This window comes from Phlebotomus papatasi, chromosome 2, assembly GCF_024763615.1.
Source record: "Phlebotomus papatasi isolate M1 chromosome 2, Ppap_2.1, whole genome shotgun sequence".
In the NCBI taxonomy this organism is placed as follows: domain Eukaryota; kingdom Metazoa; phylum Arthropoda; class Insecta; order Diptera; family Psychodidae; genus Phlebotomus; species Phlebotomus papatasi.
This window is the reverse complement of record NC_077223.1, coordinates 38,678,109-38,697,074: the sequence shown is the minus strand read 5'-3', so window position 1 is coordinate 38,697,074 and position 18,966 is coordinate 38,678,109. Positions and strand designations below refer to the sequence as shown.

The following is an 18,966-nucleotide window of genomic DNA, read 5'->3' as shown; positions in this document are numbered from 1 at the left end:
AAGGTTTGGACCAGCTCCCATACATTTCTGCCCATTATCCTTTTAATGTGAAATTCTCTAGTGTGATACCACGGTAAGAAGGTTCATGAAGGCTTATCTATAATAAAAATTTCAAGCCTCAGTCTCTTTTATTTTAGAAAATAGTGAATATTGAAATTTTCGTTTTGACAAATTTTGCCCCAATCTCCCCTATATAAAAATGTTATTTTTTCTACTCAGATTTTTAATGAAAATTTCGCAATGAAATAAATGCTCAAAATTTACAATTATCGCTCGAATGCCCCAAAATGTTTAAAAGTCTTTAAATTTAAAAACCCTTTCAACATTTCCTCAGCGCTAGATCTGCCCTCGGGCGGTGGACATTAGAAACATCTTGATTAATTTAACAAGAACTTGACAGTGCTTATAAACCTGCTTTTGTGCATAGTTTTGATTATTTAATTTAATTATTAATAAATTAATAAATCAGCAAGTTTCTGTGCATAACAGCTTAAATTTTTGGTAAATGAATCTTAAAAAATAACTTAAGCTGCCTAAACTACCCCACTGTCCCCTATCCGTATGAAATGCTTACTTACTCGGACTTTATGCATTTGATAACTCGATCCTTGATAATTTTAACTCAAGTTTAATTAATTTATCGTGGCTTATCATTGATTTTCTCCATATTATTCTATTTGCGTTTTAAACTTATTGCAATATTATAGAATTAAAATATTTTTAGAGACTTTCTTCTGGCTCACTCTTTACGGTACCCTGAACTCGTTTCAGGTGTGCTCTGAGAATCTTGGCTGTTTTGAAAAACTTGTCGCAATGGTGGCATGGAATAGCTCGGGTAGTATCGTGGGTCTTAAGATGATAGTACAGTCTCAGTTTGTTCCCAAAAGCCTTTGAACATTGAGTACAGGAGAAATTCTTCTCAGAAGTGTGATTAGCCATGTGATTGTTAAGTTCGTATTGAGTGTAGTAGGCTTTGTCGCAAACTGAACATTTGTGCTTCTTTTCTCTGACCTCTTTGATGACAAATTGGACAGCATCTACGTTCTCGGGATTGATGTATTCAGTTGAGTGAACCTGTAGGGAATGCAGCTTAATATCTTCCAGGTTCCTAAAGAGCTTCTTGCAGATTGTACATAAAAATGGATCATCTGAAAAAAGAAGAAATTTAATTTAGAAAAGAAACTTTAATGCAAAAAAAATTGAAACATACTTATAGTCGTGGGAACATCCTTGTAGAGTTTGTCCACTAATTCTTTAATCTGTTCCTTGTCTAAATCTTTAACATTGATCTGCTTGGGTTGTTCTTGATCCTTGTGGTGCTGTGCAATGTGTTTCGTCAGATAGGATTTCCTCTGGAATGACTTACTGCAGTATTGGCAGTCAAAGGGAGTTCTTTCACTGTGAATGGCCATGTGATTCTTAAGGCTGAACTCATGCTTGAGTACTTTGTTGCAGATAGGACACTGAGTTTTACTGGTTTCCTCATTAATATGAACTCGAACGATATGACGCTGCAGGATCAATTTTTCTTTGAATTTATTCCCACATTTCTCACATTCGTACTTATTCTCGGATGTGTGCCTCTTTAGGTGTCTCCTGTAGTGCAATACGGATTTGAAGACCTTCCCGCAGATTCCACAGGGAAGATTTATGTTCGAATGGGAAAGTAAATGGACGTACAATCTGGGTTTATTTGCAAATTTCTTTGGACACTGTGGACAGGGAACAGTTTTTTCAGTTGAATGAACAGCCAAATGGGTTTTGGCATGAGATGGTTGGGTGAATCCTTTTCCACAAATAGGACATTTGTATTTTCTCTCGAGTTTCAGCGGTCGCTGGGTTTCTGATGGTTCTCCAGGATTATCAGTTGCAGGAAGAATAACGTTGTTCTCTTCCTGAATATCATATTCTTCCTTCACAATGCTACAGTCCACAAACAAAGTTTCATTTTCTGCTTGTGTTTCCATAATTTTTGCACAGGAAATAGGAGAATTTCTGAAGAATGAGCACGAAAAAATCGTATTTATTGTGGATTAGGGGAGAACTGTCATTTGTACACGTCAATGAAACCTCTTATTTTAAGAGATCTTCTAAATTCCCTATTCCAAATCGTACGGTAACAGATTTTCTAATTAGGGGAAAGTGCCCATGCTTGATACCATTGGAAGCTTCGTAATGACTAAATTTTCTGTTTCACAATGTATATGTGACTCATTGCAACCATATTTTAAAAACTATGGGAAAGGGGCCAGTTTTTAAAAAATATTGCGGCGTCACATTTATTGAGAAACATTAGAAAAATTTAGTCATTACGAAGCTTCAAATGGTATCAAGCATAGACACTTTCCCCTAATCATATTTTTTTTTATTTATTATTTAAAAAGTTTTATTTTAGTTATTAAACTAATTGTGGAAATATTCTGTTTCTAGATAATTTTAAAAAACAAGGAAACTAAGTTTTGACAAAAAATGAGAAATTTGTGAATAGTTTCGTTAATAATTTTTTTGTTCTATTCAAATATTCTTCTAATAATTTATAAAATAATTAATAATATAGGACATGGCTAAATAGAAACACAAATATTTCGAAATTTCCATTATACCTCCCCAAAGACCCACTTTCGACTTATCTTTTCGAATTAGACAATTTATAAGAAAATTTTTAAAAACAAACTAGGGGAAAGTGCCCATGCTTGATACCATTGGAAGCTTCGTAATGACTAAATTTTTCTAATGTTTCTCAATAAATATGACGCCGCAATATTTTTTAAAAACTGGCCCCTTTCCCATAGTTTTTAAAATATGGTTGCAATGAGTCACATATATATTGTGAAACATAGAAAATTTAGTCATTACGAAGCTTCCAATGGTATCAAGTATGGGCACTTTCCCCTATAGGGGAGACTAGGGCAAAAGTCACAAAATGGATATTTTATTTTTTTACAAGCTACTCGAGCGCTCTAAAAATTTCTAATTTATAGGAAATTTACCGCTCTACAACTTTGTGAAAGTAATTTTCCTCTATTTTGTAAGGAAATACGTTTATCGAGCCAATTTTTAAAACGTAATTTTGTGATTATTCTCAAAAATGCTGGGGCAAATAGTATCAGACATTGGGTATTATCATATTTTGATTCACTTCATTACGAACTTCCGTAAATTTGAAAAAATACCTAGAGGACATATTTTCGTAGAAAATTTATTCATCTACATCTTTGTAAAACACCGTTTATTCTGCGAGAAAAGTGAGAAAAAGAGAAAAGCGCTTTTCAAGCTATTTTAGAAAAAAAAACACAAATGCAAACATGCATGATAATGACGTTTCTTTTCGCCGTGAGACATCAGAAATTGCTTCGATTTTTGTTACTTTTTGCTCTATACCTTTTGTTACTTTTTACCCCAAGTGGCCATTTTTAATAAAATAATTTCTGGAGAAAAGAACTTTTGTGAAATTCTAAAATAGAAAGCGGATTCGTATTCAAAGAATCCAAATTATTTAGAAAATATTCACCAGTGCATCAATTTTGGAAAATAAGTAGGTAATAATTGTTATTTTCTGCAAGGAAAATATATCAAAAATAGGGCTAAAACTTCGATATTTTTTATTTTCTAAATTCCTTGTTCGAATTCTAAGAAACTTACGACATTGAAGAAGGTCTATGGAGGCTATCTATAGAAAAAAATTTGAGCCGCTATCTTTTTTATCTTGGAATATATTGAATTTTGAATTTTTCGATTTGTGACTTTTTGCCCCAGTCTCCCCTAACTACAAGCCATAGTTTAAAGATAACGTATTGAGGTCATCTGTAACCCCCCATAAATTTGAATTAAATTTATTTCATCTCATTCTTGATCTTTCCCACCTCCCATGCGTCCACCGCCGCCTCAGCGTTCATTCCTACCCCTACGACCAAAAGGTGGAAATATCATTTCTCTGGTTGAATGTTTCGATTTTACAATATGTTTTACATTTCATTGGCGATGGGCCAGTCAAAAAGAGAGAGCAAGATTGCCAAGCGAATCTAGTCAGCTGTGTGGCAATTTAATTTCAGCCTAATTTCATAGCTTAAATCGACTGAAGCATAGCTAGGGTCCCTGTCAAAATCCCGAAAGCCAAATTCCGAACACCAACATTAATGTTGGTTCCGTTCGGAATTCCGAACGGAATAGGTTAAAAACCCGAAGGCAGGATCTTGAATTATTAAAGTTCTCACTAGGAAAATGTTCCGTGTTTTTTGATAAATTCTTCCATACTTTATCCTCCGTATTATTTCGCCCCTTTCAGGTCCAACCATTCGGGAGTTTTGTTTCGGAACTTTGACTTTTGGAATTTTGGCTTTTTGGGAATTTGATTTTCGGGATTTTAGGGATTTTAGCTGTTCGGGATCTTCACTTTTCAAGATTTTGGCTTTTAGACATCTTAATAAATTCGGGATTTTGGCTTTCGGAATTTTAATTCATTTGGAATTTCGACTTTATTCAGTATTTTGGCTTTCGAAATTCTTCTTTTTCGGGATTTTGGCGTCCGCAATTTTGTCTTGAAAAATCCTCGCATCCTTCCTACACTATAGGGGAAAACACGCTACCTTTGGATGACACAAGCATCGTACAATTCATTTTTTTTCTCAATGATCCTTATGGATTTCACCCATAGCTCTTTTCTGAAAATTTGAGACATTGGAATAGGTTATAATGGGCCAAATTTATTGACATATAACACATTGAAGAAAATAAATTGGTCTAAAATAAATTTAAGGTCTTTTTCAAATGTTTCAAGGAGACAGATGGATTACTTTTCAAATTGAATTTCGAAAAAAAAACCTAACTTTATCATTGTCGAAAATTTATTTTGAAAATTTGCTTTCGTATTTTACGCTTGTAAACGAAAATTGCATTGAGCCAAACCATTTAATAATTTTTCAATATTTTTTATCTCTGGAGAATGTATTTCCAAACCGATTGGGATGAGTATGAATTCATTTGAAAGATTTTATGCGATATGAACCGATAATTATATTCTAAAATTCTTTTCGAAACTTTTCGAAAACTTTGGGAATTTTTTTATTATCAATATTAACCGTATTTATGAACCATTCGACAAAAATGATTTGCTTTGCCAACTCTTTTGTTTTTTAATAAATTTAAGACTTCAATCTAATCTTATGGTTGGGGGAAAGTGCCCATGCTTTACATGGTCCCAAGCTTTACAATGACTAAATTTTTTTGTATGTTTTATAATAAATGTAACTCATCTCTTCCGTACTTTAAAAACTAGGCGAAAAAATCCTGTTTTTAAAATATATTGCAGAGTTGTATTTATTCAGAAACATAGGAAAAATTTAGTCATTGTAAAGTTTGGGACCGTGCAAAGCATGGACACATATTTCCTGAAAAAAATAAGTCAGTTTCATTCAAAGAATATGGAAAAATACGAAGTGTTCGAAGCTAGAGTGTGTACGTACGAAGTCTAAAATCCTTCCCCTATACACACAAAAAAAACAATGATTACAGAATTATTTTTCAACTTTTATTACAGTTTCATAATCAATCTCAGTTTTTATCGTATCTGAAAATTCAATTGTTGTCTCTAGTATTCCCAAATGTTCTGTATCATTTAATCCCATTTTTTCTTGTGGTTCTAAATCTTCAATTTCAGTTTTTATTTCTTCAATTTTTATGGGTAAATTTTGAAAATTAGTTTCATTTTTCAGATTTTGCTCTTCTTGCCAATTTCCAATTTTAAAATTCAAAATTTTATTAGCTATATCAAAATTGAGAAGACGATTATTGCCCTGAGGAACTTCCTTACTGCACTCAGAAGTGAGATCTTTCCTTTGGATTTTTGGATTAATTTTTCGGGAACTGTAAAAAAGAAATGTATTATGAATGGAAGAATCATTATTTTGTTTTTCTTATCAATTACCCGTGAATGCACTTTATGTGGTTTTGCAATTGATAGATAGTGGTGAATTTTTTCGTACAAGTTTTACATTCAAAAATTGATTGTTCGGGCTCTCCATGGCGCATTTCTCTGTGGAGCCGCAGTGTTTTCTGACATTTGAAATATATTCCGCAATCTTTGCAACAGGGAAGTTTCTTCTTCCTTGGAAATTGGGGGCCTTTCTGTTGTTCCCTCTCGTGCAGCCGTAGGTGAGATTTGAGGTAGTACCTACTTTTGAATTTCTTATCGCATTGAAGACACTCAAAAGCTACAAAATCACTGTGTATCAATGAATGGACTTCGTAGTTGTGTTTGCCATAGAAGATCTGGTCACATTGTCCACAGGCGTACCACTTGGATGAAAATGCGCTTGGTTTTATGCCTAAATGAATCCTCTTCAGGTGTTCTTTGAGATGGGATTTCAATTTAAATTTACGTCCGCAATCTGCACACTCAAACTGCCTCTCGGAAGAATGTTTTGAACGATGTATTTTCAGATACTTGGCCAGCTTGAAAGATTTTCCGCAGATCTTACAGCTAAAAGGCGTAGCATCTGAGTGGATTTTTTCATGAAGTTTCAGAGAAATTGCACTTTTATATGCCTTAAAACACTGAGAACACTGGAAGTTTCTCTCAGGTGTATGCTTCACTTGATGCATCCGGACTTGATTAGGTCTTAGGTATAGCTTCCCACATTCTGGATTGGGTTTTTTAATTTTATTCTTTGGATTTTTGATTTGAGTGGTATTTTGTGGATTTGGAGCAGGATGCTTCCCTTCTTTTACTATCCCATTTTCTGATTTTATTTCCATGTCTTTATTTATTAAAAAAAACTTTTAAAAATAACAAAATACAGGATTAGTAGGCTATATGTTTTTGTTTAATAAGTTCGTCGATGACAGTTTCGTAAAAATCTCTTAAAATATATTTCACTTTTTTCTTTATCAATCTTAATTTAAAAGGCGATCAGGGGATTCTAAATTCCAATCGAAATACTGAATATTATACCCAACGCACAATAACTTTTGTTTAGTAAACATGTTTTTGACATTTCAATGAAAATGAGTGAGATCTTGATCTAGTTATCTAGCTCATTCTCGCATGGGAAATTTTGAAAACATGTTTACAAACAAAAGTTATTGTGCGCTGTTCAAATTTTGCTTTGGCCTAAAATCATGGCTAACTTTGTTTTGATTAGTTCTTCGTATTCGTTTGATTACTAAAATCTAATCAATGACAATCGTCTCTATTTCTACTGGTGGAGCACAATTCGCAAGATAATAATCCATATGATAATTACGAATGTGCCTCAGGACGGTATTCTCATCTTCAAAGGCCAATGGGCATTTTGGACAATCACGACGGGTATCCGGCTTCCCAGGTTCATGGTTCATCATGTGAACTTTGTAAAAATATTTTTTCCTTGACTTGTAGCTGCAAATGTTGCAGGAGTAAAGTGGTTCACTACCCTTCTTCATATGTTTGTTCAGAGCTTCGAGAGTCATGAATCTCTTTTTGCAACCAGTAGAGGTGCACACGAAGGGTCTCGAAATGCACCGAGTTCGATGATAAGGTAGAGATGTCACATGAAAAGTTTCTCCACAGTCACGACATGTTTTAAACTTAGGTAGTACTTTCCTGTATTAGAAAAAATAGAATATTTTTAAGATAGTTAAAAACGAAAAAGTTTTTAAAAAGATTTAGAAGGAATTTTGAAAAATTATTTTATATAAGTTGCATTCAGATTATGTGTTTTAAGATCAGACTTAAATTTTAGTAAAGTAGACTCTCTCAAATTCGAGCATTTGGGACCGAAATGTCACCCGAATTAGAGAAGAATTCTGGCGTTTAAACTTCTTGAAATGCAACGACTTTTTGTTCATCTACATACTTATATCAAGTTTACATATTGATATTTAATTGAAATTCCATGAAAACCTTTAATAATGCAAAATAACAGCATAACTAAGAAAAACCATAAAAAAATTGAACATATTTACTTCATTTAATAAGAATAAGCAAATGTGAAAACTGTTAACAAACTCTTTCAAGTTTAAATGCTGCCCGAATTAAAAAGTAGCCCGATCTTAATAGAGCCAAATTAGCGAGAGTCTACTGTATATGTTACACCTAACCTAGACCTTAGAACTTGACCGTAAGATAGATAAGATTTTGCCAGTGGTCAGTTCCCCATTTCGGATTACCGATACATCTAGGCCACAGATCGGGCCCCTTATGCTTCTCCTCTCCTATTCTATCTTATCCCCCGATACGAGTAGCCCCTTTATATCACAGCTCTGTATACACCAAGCTAGCTCCGCTACTAATCACATTATAGCCCATCTCGATGTGTGTTTGAATCAGTGACAGTGAATATATATTTGTATCGACTGAAATACTATTATGACGAAGGTCGTCTCGTAGCAGCCTCTATTTGCCTAGGCGGTTCACTTTTTTTTTTTTTGATAATGTGCACCATTGGCCACTGATGGACAAATTCAAAGCCGATATGGCATGAGAAATATTTTTATGCTGGTGCTCAGCTTTGAACCCGAGACCTCACAGTCATAGATATACTATCATATCATCCATTTGAGGCTCTAGGGTAAATGTCCTAATTCAAAACTATTTCCAGGCGCTTCAACTTTGACAGAAGATTCAACACATTAAATTCATATTTTTTCTGAAGAGAATTACATAAATTTGCTCCTTAACTCTTCTAGAATGTTACTGTTTAGTGAAAATTCTTTAGATATAATTTGAAAACTTCTTAAATACAAGAAAAATACGGGAGCGTAAAATGCTTCTATTGGAAACATATTAACCCAAATGGAGACAAGGGAAAGTTTCTAATTGGAGACAAACAGTGTAACTGAAACCGCGATGAAAGGCTTCCAAAACCTTGTTGAGTTGCTCCTAAGTGCAGACTTTTGTTCTTATTCCTAGTTTTTTCTCCTTTCCCATCTAAAACAATAAGAAAATCTCTCCAAAAAAATCATATTTCCGAGGTTTCCTATTGAAGCATTTGCAGACACTTTAGAAAAACCCTTTTTGTTCACGAAATAAGGTAATTCTTTCATTTGAAAACTTCACGTACCGTTAACAATAAAGATTAGCACTTAATTTAACTAAAACTACCCCGAAATATGACATAAATGTTAAATAAAACGAATAAACAACGGTAACCTTATTGTGTTTTTCATTGAAAAACATGGTCGATGGATGAAAAATTAGATGGTGAAAAAAGGTACACTTTTAATTTTTCTGAAAAATTAACAAATTGGAATTTGTGAATATGAATGGATTGTCGCTTTATTTGGAGCAAAATTAACTAAATAATGAAACTGTGGTATAGAAAATATATAAATATAGTAATTTAATACTGTACTTATCATGAAAACAGTGATGTTTCCATTTGGAGTAGCGGAAAATTTCCAATTGGAGCAGGTTTTGAATTAGCTTAATTTACCCTACTGATCCACTTGGCCGTACGAAACCACATGACCCGTACTAATAGGGTCAAAAATAAAATCCTTAAAATTACCTTAAAATTGAATCTGGTTCTAATTTAGTTTGTTGCAATTCTGCACTTTTCCCACATGAAACAATTATTGGTGAAATTTTGATTTTCCCTACATAAGCCTTAATCATTTTGCTTTAATATTCGAAATACTGACAAAAACTTCTAATATAGACTGTAGGGGATGTAATAGTGTCTGTTCAATAAAATAAGAAAAACATGGCATGCTTTGCGAAATGTTCGCACCTGTGTGTTGGATGCGTACTTCAAAAGTATTTTTGAATCGTTTACCGTTTATCGGTTATCAACCGATTTAAAGCGATTCATACTTCACTTAACCCTTTAAGGACGATTGGAACACCGGTGTCCCATAAAGAAAATAATTTTTCCTGATTACCTAAAGTTATTTTTTTTCTTATGCTTATACGTAATTGCAAAGAAGAAGATTGAATTAATCTAGGATATTTTTTGCAAGTCTCCAGCTATTTGCTATATAGTAAATATTTAAACTTAAAAATGACAAATTTTCGAATTCTCATATTGAAAAATTATATTAATCAATTTTTTATACTTCCAATTTTTTAAGCAAAACCGTTTTGGAAAGAGAAACTACAATACTGAAACCTAATATTTTTCATTAGACTGAAAATGATTACTCATTGGCATAGTCAGAAAAATTAGTTATATTTTTAGGCAATTTTTGCCCCTATCGCTCGTAAAGGTAAAAAATGCACCCAATCAGACTCTGTTGGATTTTCCAAAGGCAGATATACGACGTTTCATTGATTATGTTTCCCAGTTCAATAAGTTAAATTTTTTTTGTTGATTTTCGGGCCGTAAAAAGTGTCTCGTCGTTAAAGTGTTAAAATATCGTCCAAATAACTTAGGAGTAATGTAATTGAATTTCGTATAAAAATTAGCTTACTAGTTAAAACAAATTGGAATCGACTCAGGATTGTCAGGAATTCCAAGACCTTTTCAACGAACTAAAATATGACCCCCTTTGATTGAGAAATACGTTCCATGGAGCCTTTTTGACCTTTGACTTTGAAAACCCTTATTAGAAATGATTCAAAGGTATCTTGATATCTGGTCGAAATGTGTGCCCAGATAACTTCTAAAACGTGCCCAAAAATGAAATTTTCGCCCGAGTTTTCACGCATTCCGAGTTTTTCTGTATAAAGAATCCCGGCTACCATAAATTTTTCTGGGTTGCTATAGGATTATTGCTGTACGATGTTACAACATTATTATACGATTTTTTTCGCATTAGGATAGAGAATGTTTTGGATCATTTGAATACACAAACCAATTGCGGATCTGAATAAAATAATTGTAAGAACCCACTTCATTTAGAAATAAAAGAACAATCGTATAACAATATAGCCCCACATCTCAAAGTAACCCTCCCTACTTCCCTCTATATAATCGATTTTAGCTGAGATTCTTTACTTACAATCTCAGCTTTTGTGGTCACAGGTGAAATGCGACCTCGTCAGATTGGGCCCAAATTTTGGATTTACACATTTTGACACTCATAGATCACGGAATATCATATGCGCCAAAAATCGATTTTCGTGGACGTCCCCTCCCGTCCGTCCGTCCGCCCGTCTTATAACCACTTCTGGCGAGAGAACGGAAAGAGATATCTACAAGCGGTTTTCGGCAAAGGATAAATGTCGATGGGCGGCTAGAAGTAGGTGATGTCAGGTCCACCCTCCCCTCGTGCCGCCATTTTGAAACACCCCCAAATTTTGTTTTTTCAATAACTCATCGATCGATCGATCTCAAATTTTGGTATGTTATAGCTGGGTCTAAGACCTTTCGATCGATGCCAAACTTAACCCTCTCCGACCCCCCTGACCTGAGCTAGAGTGGGTCAAATATTGCATTTTTTTGGAAAGCTCTCGTGGAGTACTACAACCCTTATGACACCTCAATTTCATCCGATTAAATCGAAGGTCCGATTAATCGAAAAATCGATTTTCGATTAATCGATCTCGAATATTTCGAAAACCAAACGATGCTTTTTCTTTAAATTTTAATATGTCTTGAAATTTATAAAAAGGTCTTGAAATTTATAATCTGGTTGCAACGGTCACAATTCATTCCGAATCGGTAAAGTAACCCAAAATGACCAATCATTTTTTTAATATTCTTGTTTTCAGTCCGTAAACTTGTAACCCAACTGAAAAGAAAACGATAAGAGATACAAACTTCCAATCTTCAGGAAATTTCAAAACCATATTTTCTGGTTTATTTTCGATTTAACTTTGGCTTTCCATATTTCATGATTAATGCCCAGCAGCACACAATAACTTTTGTTTTGTAAACATGTTTTTGACATTTCAATGAGAGTAAGTGAGATCTAGATCTAGTCATCTCGTTCATACTTACAGAAAATTTTGAATGCATGTTTACAAACAAAAGTTATTGTGCTCTGGGCATAACAATTCCAGAGCGTGTAATGACTAGCGCACAATAACTTTTATTTGTAAACATGTTTTGAAAATTTCCTATGAGAATGAGCGAGATGACTAGATCTAGATCTCATTCACTCTCATTGAAATGTCAAAAATATGTTTACTAAATAAAAGTTATTGTGCGTTAGGCATAATATTTTAAATTAAAGTAAGAAAAATTAGAAAATTTTTATTTTTTATTAAACCATCATTTATTTTTCAAACGTTTCTGATGCATTTCCTGTTGTTTTTCTTCAATTTTTGTTTTAAGAAGCCTCGGAATCCTGTTTGCCTCCTTTTATTATTCTTTTTCTTTCTTGCCTTTTGGTTTGTTTGTCTCACTTTCAATCCATTCTTCATTTGTTAGAGATAGTGGTCCATTTCCTTCGTTTATACCTGTCTTTCTATCAACGACTTCCCTTTTCGGCCAATTGAGAAGATCCGCGAACACTTTCGCCTGTGGAGGCTGATCTCTTGAAGACGAGGACACTGGAGGATAATCTGATCGTCCTGGGTCTTGAAAATACATGTTAGTAGTCTGAGCTGATGCAGAAGAGGCTGAAGGCTGCTTATATGGTTTCGATTTCTTCATATCTCTCCAAAAATGGAATAATTCCTGATAATGTATTGCGCCTCTAAATACTCCATCATTCTCATCTAAGACGAACTGTTGTCGAATACTTGGTGGTAAATATTCCTCAATACACTGAACAGTGTCTTTTACCGCTACCGTTTCTGATGTTGCATTTTCCGTGTTCTCTATCTCAAGGATATTAATCTCATTCTTTATGATAACTTCGTCTGTCTCCATTTTCATCAAACCATTTTCTGAGAATGTTTCCGCAAAGATTTTATCCCTATTAACTGCATTTGGCTTCCACGGATAAATGCCCGACTCTGTAAAACCCTTCTGAATAATATCTTTAATATTGTGCATAGAATCAAGGGCAGATTTGACCACAGGAGCAATACGATCTCTTTTTAATATCTGATACGGATTATTTCTTCGCCATTGCAAAATTGCTGTCTTGTAAGCTTCTTTCAGAGGATTGAAAAAAGCAAGATCGAGGGGCTGCAATAAATGGGTCGAATTTGGGAAGAGGAATATGATTTCAATTTGCACTTGTTGACAAAATTCAGAAAGATACATTGACATATGCGACCTATGACCGTCTACGAATAATATAATCGGAAGTTGGACTTGTCTTCGAAGGATTTCCGGATAGAAAACATTTTTGATGTAATCAAAGAAAACTTCCGCTGTCATCGATCCTGATTGTGAGAGGCCAATTCCCCACTCAGGTGGCGTAGTGTTCCTTACGATGGCTGGCACCCGGACATATTTATGAACAATCATGGGGGGATACAATTTACCATCGGCTGACGTCATAAACAGGAAGGTAATATTTTCCTTCTTGTCTGCATTAACTTTGGTTCCTTTACTTGCTAATTTTTCTTCTTTAGGGCATAGAGAGAGAGCCGTCTCATCACAATTGAAAATCCTTGATAGATCTATATTCATTAGACTCTTCTTAGAAAGATACTCTTCCACCTGGAGTAAAATATAATGATTTTACTACAAAATATTAAATTCAATTATAAATACAGACCTTCGTATGCCACTGGATAATATCTTCTTTGGTTACCGTGTCTTTCGTGTGTGATAAATTTTGAGAAATTCTCTCTGATATTCTTGGGTGCCTATGTAAGAATGATGTGTACCATTTGCGTCCTGGTCTGTAGCTGTTGTGACCAGTTGATTTCTTTGTTGCTTTGCACAACATTTCTACAGATTCTAATAAGTGGTCTTTTGTTACCGTTTGCCCATTGTTAGCACTTTCAAGTATCCATTTCACAATAACGTCCTCCTCGTCTTTCGTAAGTAATGTGCGTCCTCCGATCCACATTCTTTCTGGGGTTTTTCCAGACAGTTTATCTGTCAGAGTTGTCTTAGGCACTTGAAATGTTCTAGATGCACCTCTAATTGAGTGAGTACCATTTCTTATAGCTTCCAAAGCATTCTCCAGAGACCTCTGGTCGTATCGCAAAACTTCTCTTTTTACAGGCATTCTTTCATGCAAAAAAAACAAACATTAATTATTTTAAGTTCGTCTTAAAATTAATTTAATTATTAAAATAAAATACGGAAAATCATACTCACCTTTATGACTTATTTAATACATACTTTCACGGTTCATCTTTTTATGATTTTTTCAGTGTTTTATGGTCAATTTCTATAAATTTTCAACTGATTCGTATTATTAAAGAAATAATTGACTCGATGATGTTAAACGATCGACTTTAGAAACCTAGGGTGGTCGACCGGTCGACGAATCATCATTAGTGAAGTTTTTTTCACTTAAGTTGTTCTACTTTTGCAACAATTCATAAAGGTGAGTTTCCCTATTTTATTTCAATAATTAACTTAATTTAAAGTGTTATTCATTAAGTGTAGAAAAAGCCAAAGTTAAATCCATGACAGTCTTTCGCTTTGTTTTTAATTTTAAGAAAAAATGGGTGGCAAAGCGTCCCAGGTTTTACGAAATGCTCGAACTCGTGACTTAGATGCTATACCGCAAAAGTACTTTCGCATCATTCACCGTTTACCAGTTCTCAACCGATTTGAACCGATTCATAAAACTCTAAAAAGATCCCCCCAAAATAATTTTAAAAGTAATAGGATTGATTTTCAGATAAATTTTTTTATAGGTTATGAATCGGTTCATTACCGATTCAAAACCGATTGGAACCAGTTTAGTTATGTCGGAAATTCCAAGACCTTTCCAACGACCCCAAACATGATCCCATTTGCTTGATAAATACGCTCTCTAGTGTTTCTTTAGCCTTTGACCTTGAAAACCCGTTATTAGGAATGATTCGACGGTATTTTCGTATATGGACGAAATGTTGGCCTAGATAATCTCTAAAATATATCCAAAAATAAAAAAAATCGCACTACGCGTTTTCGAGCAATCCCAAAAAAACATGGTTTTGGAGGGGAAGGGGCGGGGTGGGGGGAAACTGAGAGGCATGTTAACGATCCTTGGGTCGACTTATGCGTTCAATCGTATTCTACCAGGATGCCACGTACCGCCAATAAGGTGGTAGAAGTTAGCATCCTTGGTAATACTTTAAGTTTTCTTACTTTTCTCTTGAACTTCGCTCACTTTTTTCTTGATTTTCTGGAGGAGCACAGTCGAGAGACACTATGTGGCATCAAATTTTGATTTTTCAATAACTCAACCCCTATGGCATTGTTCGATTTGAATTTTTTTTAGAATGGCTGGGCTTAAACTGAGAGAAGTCCGAAAAAGTCAAAATAGCATTCCGGAAATGTTAATTTTACCGTCCAGTATTGATCCGAAATCGGTGTAAATATTACCTTTTTAGGTGTATTATGGATTAAAGTTACCCTTTTTCATGTTGATTTTACCCTCAAAAAGTCTAAAATTAACATTGAAAAATGTTGATATATTTTTACACTTGAAAAGTGTTACAGTTATGACGAGAAGAAGTTAATCGTAGCCTCTTTTTTTCTCAGTGTAAGAGTTTTCGATTCAAAAAAAATAAAGCCTCCAAATCGCCCGGATCCGAACAATTAGGGGTTAAAAATTTAATTTTCAAATGGCCATATCTCCGGTTGTAATTGTCAGAATTTCAAAAATTTTGGTGTTTTGAAATGCTCTCGTGAAATACTCTAACTTTTTTGACATCCAATTTTCATGCGATTTAATCAAACACTGAGAAAAGAAAGAGGGGGCGATTAACATTTTTTCCTTATAACTTTAACACTTTTTAGGTGTAAAAATATATCAACTTATCAACTAATTTTACACCTTTTTAAGGGTAAAAATAACATGAAAAAGGGTAACTTTAACCCATAATACACCTAAAAAGAGTAATATTTACACCGGTTTCGGATCAACACTGCAGGATAAAATTAACATTTCCGGAATGTTATTTTAACTTTTTCGGATTTCTCTCAGTGAATGTCCGATTAAGTGAAAAATCGATTTCCGAAATTTCGATGTTAAATGTTTCGAAAACTAGACGGTCCTTTTTCTTTAAATTTTAGTATGTTATAGCTAAGGTCGAAACCTTTCCAATCGTGGGTCGCACTCCTCCCTCGGGGTTCCCTCACCTGGGTATGAATTCTAAGATGGTGAGTTTTTCACGTGAAACTCACGTGATCATCCTTAGTAAGCTAGGATAGCTAGCTTAGTAAGCAAGCTATCCTTAGTAAGATCGCCTTTAGTAAGCATTTTGTCAAAGCTTTTATGAGAATTCTTAGATGCTGTAAGTGCTTCACGTGACACTTTTTGTGAAAGCTTCACCAAACGCTTACAAGAGACGATCTAAAAACCGTGAGTTTTTCACGAGAAAAACTCACGCATCTCAGAATTCATACCCTGATCTATAATCGAAAATGTCTTGATCGGACCGCATTTTCGGTGTTTATTAAGAGATTTCGATGAAATTTTAGTATATTGTATCTGAAATTGAGACCTTTCCAATGGTGGATCCCAGCCGTCTCTACTCCAACACACTGTATCCCGACCCTTATGCCCTAGACACACTTACGACTTAAGCCGAGAGACGGCTTAATCGAAAATGATGGAAAAGTAGTTTAACCATTATTGCGAATATAATTGCGCTAAGCCTTGACAGACATGAGGAAAAGCCGAGAGACGGCTTAGCGTAATTATATTAGAAATAATGGTTAAACTACATTTCCATCATTTTCCACTTAAGTTGTATCTCGGCTTAAGTCGTAAGTGTGTCTAGGGAATTACTATACTGATATAGACCGGACTCTATCTTTAATGTTTATTAACCGATTTTAATGAACTGGACCAAAGGACTCTGAAGCTGTCCTTGATTTTGTACAATCAGGTTGGGTCTGAGATGGGTCTGTACGATAGATCGATCATTGATCTTTAGTAGGGTAAGTGTGCCAAATTTCGGCATAGTTGCATGCAAGCGTCAAAGTCTCAAGTTTGAAATGTAATATTTTAAATACAAATTGATTTCTTTTATTCTTTCTTCTGAAAGAGTGTTGCTTGGAACCTTGTAAAGAGTTTACCGTCTTTATTTACTCTAAAATCATTCTTAATACATTTTAAAATGAATAAAAATGTAGACATAGCTTTGGTACCCTATTTCGGCCACTTTCATTCTCATAGTTCCTTGCCCTTCAGGAATTCTCCTAATATTTTTTTCACGTCATCTCGTTTGTCGAATCTACATTATTTGTTATTCTTTTGCATTGTATAATCTCTAGAGTACGTAAAATATAAAAGTTCATGGAAAATTGAGGAACAAAAAAGGTGGCCGGAATTCCAAGCTGGCCGGAATTTGGCACACTATTACCCTAGATGAAAAATCCTGGATATTTTCATGGCAGTGGATACATATCCTTTTTGAATGTGTGTACATTTCAAGGATGTGTTCGAATGTTTCTAATTCTATTACACTAAAAGCACTATTGAGAGTTGGCTCCCATTAAGAATCTCATTTACAATAAGCTGATCTGGACTTATCGTTAGTTTTAGTACTTTTTACTTACCTCGTATGAGTGTTTTGCATGTGACTTTGAATTGTTGATTTACTTTTAAATCTCTTCGTACAGAAGGCACAATGAAAGATCCTGTCCAAAAGATATTTCTCAGCATGATTCTTTAAGTCATCAAAATCATCAAATGATTTCTTACAGACTGTACATTCATATGGACCATCTTCAACAAAAAAAAAATAACAATTTGATAATATTGAAAAAGCAATAAAATATTTCTTCAAGGATTAAATTTTGAAAAAAAAAATATTTACCAACAATAATTTCTTCTGGAAGACCTATGTGATAGTTTCGCATATGTTGGCTTAAATTTAGCAATACCACAGATTCCTTGCAGTAAATGCATTGCAATCTAGGAGGAAGATCTTTATAGTCTGAATGCTTCCTGAGATGAATTATAAAATGCCCAAAAGATTTGAATGACTTATTGCAGACCTTACAGATTTTCGCTTGATTGCACAGAGACTGATGTTTTTCCAACTTTGGCTTAGTCCTGAATCTCTTATTGCAATTTGGACATTTTTTCAGGTGTCCTAGTTGTCCTTCCTTGTGAATTTCTATATGACGATTGTAGTAGAATTTCCGAGCAAAACTTTTTTCACATTCTTCGCACTTAAATTTACCTCCTGTGTAACGTGACTGACTCCAAGAGAGTCCATAATGATTACTGAGCAAATGATTCTTCAGTGAATTCTTTATATCATAGCATTTTCCACATTTTGCACATTCAAATAATCGATGAGTTTGTCTGTGGGCAGACAATGTTTTGTAGCATGGGAAGATTTGTTCACAATTTCTGCATGGATACTGTTTTGGTGTTCTAGAATGCCACTTCAGGTGCCTTTTTAGTACACCTTTATTCTTAAATGTCTTTCGACATTTTGGGCAAATAAAAGCTATCTTGGACAAAGGCACAGGATCTCCTTTTTCCTTTATTGCAACTTCTCTTGGTTGTTCAATCGCTTCTGCAACTTCCGCGTGATCTTCATTTTTCTGGATTTCTTCAGTCTCTTCAACTTTCAAAGTGGAACTTCCTCCTTGTATTTCATACTCTTCCTTCACAATTTCCAGGAACACTACGTCATCGTCTTCTGTCTTGACTTCCATCTTTACTCAACAGGTCCACTAATAAAATTGATTATAAGATGCACTTGATTGTTTTGGTTCTTCGTACGATTGTCAAACAAATTGACCACCAAACAAACCATTCTTAATTTAAGAGTAATCTCTTAAAAATCAATTTTCAAAATTTTGCAAAACGTATGGATTTCACTAATATTATTAAAAATAATTTATAATTAATTAAAGAAAATATACTACATTAAACTAATCCATTTCGATCACATCTCAAATATGATATTCAACTAAATTTCTGTATAATCTCAGTTTTCTGCTGTTGTTCCCATTTTTGCTCGTATACTAAAAGAACAGCTATTGTTTATTTATATCCTTTGTATATACAGTTCAATAC

General features: G+C 34.2%; 3 protein-coding genes across 4 annotated transcripts; all 3 read right to left on the bottom strand.

Annotated features, from left to right (window-relative positions):
- Nucleotides 1-220: 220 nt before the first annotated feature.
- Nucleotides 221-2,075, bottom strand: LOC129804118 (zinc finger and BTB domain-containing protein 17-like). Its single transcript, XM_055851198.1, has 2 exons — nucleotides 1,211-2,075; nucleotides 221-1,148 (listed from the first exon to the last, which is right to left on the bottom strand). Exons 1-2 carry the CDS (start codon nucleotides 1,965-1,967, stop codon nucleotides 721-723), a joined length of 1,185 nt encoding a protein of 394 aa, XP_055707173.1. The 5' UTR covers nucleotides 1,968-2,075; the 3' UTR covers nucleotides 221-720.
- A 3,422-nt stretch (nucleotides 2,076-5,497) lies between these two features.
- On the bottom strand, nucleotides 5,498-6,753 carry LOC129804119 (zinc finger protein 578-like). The gene is made up of 2 exons (XM_055851199.1): nucleotides 5,924-6,753; nucleotides 5,498-5,862 (listed from the first exon to the last, which is right to left on the bottom strand). Exons 1-2 carry the CDS (start codon nucleotides 6,751-6,753, stop codon nucleotides 5,514-5,516), a joined length of 1,179 nt encoding a protein of 392 aa, XP_055707174.1. The 3' UTR covers nucleotides 5,498-5,513.
- LOC129804093 (gastrula zinc finger protein XlCGF26.1-like) lies at nucleotides 6,734-18,880 on the bottom strand. 2 transcript variants are annotated; one of them, XM_055851155.1, is made up of 4 exons: nucleotides 17,750-18,880; nucleotides 17,490-17,658; nucleotides 13,534-13,993; nucleotides 12,111-13,475 (listed from the first exon to the last, which is right to left on the bottom strand). In XM_055851155.1, exons 1-4 carry the CDS (start codon nucleotides 18,600-18,602, stop codon nucleotides 12,225-12,227), a joined length of 2,733 nt encoding a protein of 910 aa, XP_055707130.1. In that variant the 5' UTR covers nucleotides 18,603-18,880; the 3' UTR covers nucleotides 12,111-12,224. The 2 variants fall into 2 exon arrangements, with proteins under 2 accessions (XP_055707131.1, XP_055707130.1); XM_055851156.1 differs by lacking the exons at nucleotides 12,111-13,475; nucleotides 13,534-13,993 and adding an exon at nucleotides 6,734-7,579 and having other exon boundaries at nucleotides 17,750-18,859.
- Between the last annotated feature and the right edge of the window lie 86 nt (nucleotides 18,881-18,966).

Excerpts from the sequence above, each read along its gene's own strand:
- LOC129804118 (XM_055851198.1), bottom strand. The coding sequence starts at position 1,967 with ATGGAAACACAAGCAGAAAATGAAACTTTGTTTGTGGACTGTAGCATT. Across the intron at positions 1,149-1,210 it reads GGATGTTCCCACGACTATAA|ATGATCCATTTTTATGTACA; the intron begins GTATGTTTCAAT and ends TTCTTTTTTCAG.
- LOC129804119 (XM_055851199.1), bottom strand. The coding sequence starts at position 6,753 with ATGGAAATAAAATCAGAAAATGGGATAGTAAAAGAAGGGAAGCATCCT. Across the intron at positions 5,863-5,923 it reads CACATAAAGTGCATTCACGG|TTCCCGAAAAATTAATCCAA; the intron begins GTAATTGATAAG and ends TCTTTTTTACAG.
- LOC129804093 (XM_055851155.1), bottom strand. The coding sequence starts at position 18,602 with ATGGAAGTCAAGACAGAAGACGATGACGTAGTGTTCCTGGAAATTGTG. Across the intron at positions 13,994-17,489 it reads ATGCAAAACACTCATACGAG|AATGCCTGTAAAAAGAGAAG; the intron begins GTAAGTAAAAAG and ends TTTGCATGAAAG. Across the intron at positions 13,476-13,533 it reads TTATCCAGTGGCATACGAAG|GTGGAAGAGTATCTTTCTAA; the intron begins GTCTGTATTTAT and ends ATTTTACTCCAG.